The sequence below is a fragment of the Alligator sinensis genome, unplaced genomic scaffold (genome assembly GCF_000455745.1).
Source record: "Alligator sinensis unplaced genomic scaffold, ASM45574v1 scaffold1462_1, whole genome shotgun sequence".
NCBI lineage: Eukaryota > Metazoa > Chordata > Crocodylia > Alligatoridae > Alligator > Alligator sinensis.
In genome coordinates this window covers 141,377-148,683 of record NW_005842850.1, presented here as the reverse complement: position 1 = coordinate 148,683, position 7,307 = coordinate 141,377, and the positions used below count along the sequence as shown (strand labels likewise).

Genomic DNA, 7,307 nt, shown 5'->3' with positions numbered 1-7,307 from the left:
TGGGCGGGGCCGGGCAGCCCTGGCTCTGCCCCCGCCGCCCCCCCCGGGACCTAGGACTCTGCAGAGGGGGCTCCCCAGGGCCCAGGCCCGTGGAGGGGAGCATGTGGGACACCCCAGCCATGGCCAGAGCCAGGCAGGGCCCGTCTGCCCCAGCATCCCCTCCGCCCATGGGAGCGCAGCCGGGCCAGGGGCAGAGCCGGGCAGTGTCCACTTGGCCCGCAGGGCTTGGGCTGAAGGATGGGGGCTGCCCAGACTTGCATGGGACACTGAACACCTCCCAGTCTCCCCCCAACCAGGCCAGGTCCGCTCTTGGTCTCCAGGACAGCATGGACCTCGTCCGCGTGCCCTCATCACACCTCCGCTCCCAAGCTCTGGCCTGGTTGGGTTTTTCGCCCTGCTCTGGCTGCGAGAAGGGGCCTGGCGTCCCCATCACAGGACCTCTGGGGCCGGCTTGTGACTGCGGCACAGAGCACGGCAGTCCTCACAGCTGCGGTAGAGGCCGCAGCTCCTGCCACTCTTGGGCAGGCGCTCTCTGGCCTTTATCAGCGCTGGGACAAGCCCCAGCTGGCTGCCAGTCTCTCCCCATCGCCTGATTCCTGGAGCTGGGGCTTTAAGAAAAGCAGGCCTGAGGCCTATGAGGAAACCAGCAGAGCTGGGGGCAGTGGGAGGGCTGGGACTGCAGTGCCTGATGTCAGGGGCCACAATCTTACCTGCTTTGCCACCAGTGGCTGAGGGAAACGGGGATCCCTGGCCCAGCTGGGTCTCAGGTCTGGTTCCTCCCAGCACGGAGACGAGACAAAAGGGTCGGAAGACCCTGGGCAGCCGTGAGCGTTGGATGGAGGGGTTCGGTGTGGCCTGGTGTCCCTGAACTCGGGGATCTCCATTGACTGGGAAAGGGGGCTGACTGCAGGTCGTCCAAGTGCTGGGAAGGCTTTGTCCCAGAGAGGCCTGAGAACGTGCAGACGCAGCATGGTGCCCACCTCCCTGCTGGCAGCCAGCCCAGGCAGTCTCAGGTTTGAGTGGCATAGGGCTGCTTTTTCCCTCAGTGCACCAAACACCCACGCCACCAGCCTTAGGGGCTGCCTGCCTGGGGTGGTGGTGGGGGGAGTCTCGGTGTCCCCAGCCCTTGACTGCATGCTGGGCCACACGTGCCTCCAACCTCTAGGATTGGGACCACTGGAACCATGGACTGTGTGGGGAGGGAGCACTCCGAAGCCCTGAGACTCACAGGTTGACTGGAGTAGATGGGGACCACCCAGCACGGCCCCCAGCCCCGCTACGCTAGGCACGGACCCAGGCACAGCCCGTGTCTCTGCCAACAGGGAGACACCCCTGCCCTCCCCAGCTTGCGCAGCCCAGGCGTGGCAGCTTGTCCTACTCACAGCGCCAACTCCCTGGGAGCCCTGCTCCGTTTCAAAACCAGGATTTCTGCTCTCACCATAGCACTGGGGTTACCAAGCCTTCTTCTGGAGGCAGGTCCTGAGCGGCAGGTGTGGCCATGGCCTAATCCAGGTTGCCCTTGAGGCCACGTGTTCATCTTTCCCTGTCGGGTTGGGGGCAGCCAGAGTGGGGGATGGCCCCTTCCCTGGGCAGCTGGGGACAACATCTGCCCCCACAAGGCAGGCTCCCATGGGGAAAGTGACTTCGCACTCGGCCATCCAGGAGCAGGGATCATGTCACAGGGTGTGGCTCTGGGCTGGCTATTTTGGGGCTACCAGGTGTGGAAGGCAGGAGGATTTCATGTCTTGTCTTAGCCTAAGTTGTGTCTCCTGTCCCTTTAAATCTGTAAAGTTGCGGGTAGGTGCCTGAGAGAGCAGCCTTGGGATGACGCTGGATGCCCAGACCACTGCCAGGGCAGGCTAGGGCACGGAGGAGGTGCCCCCCACCCTACTACCTGCTGTCTGTGTGAGCCAGGAGCCCTGCCAGGCCAGGGGCGAGCAGGCAGCTGGCACGGAGGTTGATATGCGTGCTGCAGGCAGCTGTGTGGCTGCACAGAGCCCACTCCCATGAGTGCTGGGTTCCCAGGAGTTGCGGGCAGCTGCAGGCTCGGCCTTGGGGGCTGTGGTTGCTTCAGGGTACAGCCTCAGGGCCCGGTCCCCCCCAGGATGTGGGGCAGTGAGTCTCCAGTTTCTCCCACACCCAGATGTCTAGGAGCATGGCCTCCCCACCTCGCCCAAGCAATGGGGAAACCCAACATTGCAGGCATCTCAGACAGGGCAAACAGCAGTGTCCTATGGCCACCCAGCCCTGGCCTGAGCGCCCCAGCAGGGAATCGCACAGAGACAGTGGCTCCGACAAACACATTTATTGCGAACCCCAGCAGGTGGGTGGGACTCACGGGCGCAAGGCACTGGCAGCTGGCTTGGGGTGATATGGGACGTGAGGTGGGAAGAAGACAAGCCGGCAGAAGTCCCTTGCGGAAGTGCCGGGGGTCAGGACAGTATGGCAGGGCCACAGGGATCCTGGCAGCACCCATCCCATCTCTCAGCCCCTGTGGGACTGGAGGACGGAGCAGGGACAAAGCGACCCGGACATGTCTGGTGCTGACAGCTGTGCCCCTTGCTGGTGCTGGGAGAGCTGTGTCCATCCCCTGGGCAGTAGGGCCCTCTGCACTGTGAAGGGGCTACTGAGGCCAGCCACGGCCCCCAAGTGATGACGGGCTGCCTGTCATGGCATGTGGCAGGCACTGGGGCTCTGTAGAAGGCAGTGGCCATGGGGCATGGAGGGAGAGGTCCTGGGGCCAAGCCACAGCTCCGAGATGGCATCCCCCGGCCTCCGCTCTCCCTGGAAGAGCAAAACAACCCTGGCGCTGGTTGCCATGGTGACAGAGGACGTCAATCTGCATTGGCGAGGCTTCGCCTGTGCTCGGGTGCTGGGCTGGGGGGGGCAAGGGGGCGCCCACCCACGCTCCCCCTCACCCCCCATGCTGCTTGAAACCAATCCAGAGGCTGGAGCCAGAGCAGGAGCCGGAGCCTGCTCCTCCATCAAAACTGCACGGCACCGGGGGAGATGTTGAACATGGAAGGGTCAAACTTCTGGCCACGGAAGGGGGAGCCCTCGGCGTCCCAGCCCTTCTTCAGCATCTCATGCACCTTCTGTGGGAGGCAACAGGCTCTGCTCAACCCCGTGGGCTCCACCCCACCCCCAACTCCAGCCTGGCCAGGGCATCCCACATCTACTTGCAGCCTCTAGCCCTGGGGAACCCCAATGCAACCCCTTATTCTGGGCTTTCCCATATGTTACCTCTCAGGGGCCAAGATCCCGCCATGCTGGGAGCCAGAGCAAGGCCAGGCTGACTCTGGTGGCCCTTGGGGGAGGGAGATGTCATGTGCCCACTCCAGCAGTCCCCAAATTGTGGACCCGGCTCCCCCTTGGGATCTCTACCAGACTTTGGCTTATGGGGCACTGTCCTCAGGGCTTGCCTGGGGAACTGCAGCTGGTGCATCTCCTGGCTGTGAACCAACCTCTTGGGGCCTGCAACCCTCCCAAGATGGACAACATGGCTCTTGTTGCCAGCCATGGGGTGCTGGCTGGGGCAGCCCTGGGTCTGGGATGCACACGCTACACCTTCAATTTAAGGTGCCACACACCAGCCCCAAAGCTGCTCTGCCTTGCACGTGGAATGTCTTTGTGGCTGGCTGGCCATTGTGTGGCACCATAAATTGGACATGCAGCATATTGCTATTTATGGCACGGCAGGCATAGCGCCATAAATGCAACACCCATAAGAAGCCCGTATGTGTGTGCATGCTGCGAGGAAAATCGTGGAGTTGGCACTACCACAATGGATGCCCAATGTCCATGCACCAGAAGGTGCCCATACAACCAGGCTTGATGTTTAGAGCTAGGGACATTGGGTTCTCACAGAGATGGCATTCCCAGTAGGAGCTATTAGCAGTGTTCCCTGTAAGCTGCGCGCCCCATGCAGCTTAGAGGGAATGCTGCCTATTAGGGCAAGTCAAGAGCCCCTGGCACTCACTTGGGGTCTGGACCCCCCAAGGGCAGGCAGAAGCCTGCACCACGAGACCTACCAGCTCATGGCTCTGAGGTTTGCCCTGCAGCTTCTGGTGGTAGTCAAAGGTGAGGCGGTCCAGCACGGCATGTTCCTCTTCATCCACCGTGGCCATGGAGCGCTCCTTGTTGATCTTGTCTATGTCGATGGGTTCCTCCCCCTCCAGGATGGCATTCCACCAGTACTCGTCCCCCTTGCTCAGGTTGATCTGATGGCAACAGGCACTGTTAGCTGTGGAAACCCTGGACTACCCCTGATGAGGGGGGCAGGGAAGAAGGGGGGGGGAGGGGGCAGGAGGGTGGCATGTCCCAGCTCTTCCGTCTGTGCCCCTGTGTTTGCCCTATAACCCCAGCCTGGGCAGGTTGTGACATGCCCAGGAACAGGGAGTTGTGGCTTAGAGCCGAGCCAGTGTGTGGCTGGGGCAGCTGCATGCTCTTGGGGCTACAAGGGAATGTGGAGAAAATGGGGGGCTCCTGGCTGAAGCCAGCTACAGCTTCACAGCCACAGGACTCATAAGCAGCACTGCATGATTAGGACATTGAGAGCATCTCTGAACAAGTGGCTGGGTCTGGGGACCCATGTGCAGCTCTGAGCATCACAGTATGTCCGTCTCGCTCACCTTGGGTCAGGAGGGAAGGAGCCAAGGTCTTCACCACAGGCTTCCAGACCTATTTGCCTGGGAGGCAGCCTGGAGATCTCAGTGCTGGTGAGTGAAACCAACAGTGGGCTGGAGGTGGCTGAGTTCTAGGGACAAGGCACCTGGCATGGGGTTTAGGGTTTCTTTCCTTATCATTCAGTGGGGAAGACAGTATCCCAAATCTGAGCCAGGCAACAAGCAATCAGGGCCACCATGCTGGTTGTGGCTCTATGACAGCACCAACACTGGCTTTAAGGGAAGCAAAATCCAGCTAGAAGCAACTGCAGAGACACTGCACAGGACTGTGGAGATACCTGGCCTCACTATAACTATGCTAGTGCAGCATGAAGCCTGGCAAGGGCTAGCCTGTGCCAAGCTGCCTCTGGTGCCCTGAATAATGCCAGCTCAGGTGTCTCTCTGCTGAGCTCTGGCATGTCCTTATGCCTGGAACTGGTGTGCGTTGGGAGTGCTGGGGCTAACGCCATCTGGCCTGGAATATGCCATCACTACAAAGCAATGAGGATGTCACGGCAGGGAAAGGGCAGACCCATGACTGCAGAGTTACAGGCCAGAAGTTTAGGGGAGAGGATGGGTGTGAAGCAGATGGGAGAGAAAGAGTGGACCTGGTGCCCCAGTATCAGGTGGGAGGTTTCAAGCAGAGGGGTGGGCACGGGCTGGGCAGTGAGGAGGGTGAGAAGCTATGTGCTGCTGAGACAAGCCAGGGGTGGCCAACCCAAGGCATGTGTTCTACAAGTGACAAGGGGACGAGCAACAGGGATGGGACTGGGAGCACAAACAGAGCAAGAGATGGGGCAGGGGAGCACAAAGTGGAGCAGCAGATGGGACAGGGGGCACAGGCAAGGAGCATAAAGCAGAGCACCAGACAGGGCAGGGGTAGAACACAAAGCAATAGATGGGGCAGCGAGCACAAAGCAGAGCAGTGTATGGGCCCAGGAGCACAGGGCAGGGAACCACAAAGCAGAGCAGCAGACATGGCAGGGGAAGAGGATCAGAGTGACACTTGGGGAAGGTGCAGGGCTTCATTCAGGGCACACGTGCCCAAAGGGCTGGCCCTCGCTGGGATAAGGAACAGGGAAATGGGGGGGATGGGAGAAGAGACAGGAACAGCAGGACAGACGAGCTGGGATCTCCGATGATGGCGAGTCATCAGAAATCCCCATGAAAGTCCCACTCCAAAGACACCATTCCATCCCCCTGGCAGTGATCCGGTGCCAACGCTACTGACCAAGCCACCCCGTTTCCCCCCCCACAACAGGGTGTCACTGGGGAGGCTGGCTGGGCCAGACAGCCTGGCATTCATGTAGCACAGAAGGTGACTGGCAAGGAAAGGAGGTGGCAGATTGGGTCACAAAGGGGGAGAAGGGGTTCAGGGTGGGGGCAGCAGTGGAGCCGAGGAGGTGCTCTCAAGATCACAGAAGGCATCAGCTCTGATCCACGGGGCCCAGGGTCAGAGCTGAGAGATGCAGGGAGAAAAAGAGTGCTGCGCGATGATTACCAGCGCCCTGGTAGCCAGGTAGGTGCCAGACAAGCGCTTCACTAGTCAGTCTAGGCTGGACTCGGCTCCACTGAGAGGCGGGGGAGGGGAACGTGTTGTGCGCGGCACCCGGCATGTTGCTAAAAACAGCTCACGGGGAGCTATTTTCAGCATAGTCTTTGACAGGCCAACCGGTGTAATAGAGAAGGCTAAATGCATCCACAGGGCTTGGGGCTGGCAGCTGCCTGTCTTCTTAGGAGGGTCTCGGGTGGGATACCAAGCCAGCTTGTAGGGGTTGGTGGAGCATCTGTCCCTGCAATGCCAAGGCATCTCAAGGCCTGCAGAGCTTGGTGGGACAGCACTGGCGTGGGGATTAAGGAGCACGTGCCAAGTTCCCCCCATGGCTGCCCAAAGATCCCTACACCCTTCATGACTGTTTTGGGGAAGGAGATGGAAATAAACCTGCTCCAGCCGTGCTCTGGAGGGGATCTAGTTACGGTGGCAGATTCTGCAGCCACCCTGGCTGAGCTGGTCCTGGTAGGAAAAGGGGAATGAAAGAAGCCAAGAGGGTAGAGGCAGAGCAATGCATAGTGGACATGAATGTGAGCACTGGAAGATCAACCAGATGGATCCAGCTGAGGGGGATGAATACTGTATTGTCTGGCATACAACACGCACCTCTCCCCACAAACCAGCAGTAAGTAACTGGATAGGGAGCCCATCCAGCTCATTGCTCTGCTCCCTGTGAGTTGCCTGCAGATTTTACTTTTGCCTGTAAGGGGCAGAAACTGCTCTTACCATATTTCTCCAATATAATGCATACTGCCATTGCTTGCAGTTGGGGTTTTTTTTTGGGGGGGTGGGGTGGGGGGGGTGTTGTTCTGTATGCCAGTAAAGACAGCAGACACAAATTAAAAGAAACCAGTTGGAACTGCAGAAACCAGCACTCCCAACATGAAGCAGAACATGTCATGCCCTCTGGAGGCACTGATCCAGCCTCAGTTGAGGGCCACCCAGAGCCATGGCATAGTTCCAAACTGTCCTGCTCCCAGCAAGACAGTGGTAGGGAAGTGTTGGCCCTGAGCCCGGGTACACACAGAGCAAGGAGGCGTGAAGGGTTCACTTGATGTGTGCTCAGCTCAGTGGATACAGATGCAACAGGG

The 7,307-nt window shown here is 59.8% G+C and overlaps 1 protein-coding gene across 1 annotated transcript in view; it reads right to left on the bottom strand.

Moving 5' to 3' along the window:
- Positions 1-2,271: 2,271 nt before the first annotated feature.
- The window catches only part of NUDCD3 (NudC domain containing 3), a 39,759-nt gene continuing 34,723 nt past the window's right edge, over positions 2,272-7,307 (bottom strand). Inside the window, exons 5-6 of the mRNA XM_014525627.2 lie at positions 4,032-4,220; positions 2,272-3,095 (exon numbers count right to left, since the gene is read on the bottom strand). Of these exons, the coding sequence (XP_014381113.1) occupies positions 2,985-3,095; positions 4,032-4,220 (300 nt within the window). The 3' untranslated portion in view covers positions 2,272-2,984. The remainder of the gene's footprint in view (positions 3,096-4,031; positions 4,221-7,307) is intronic.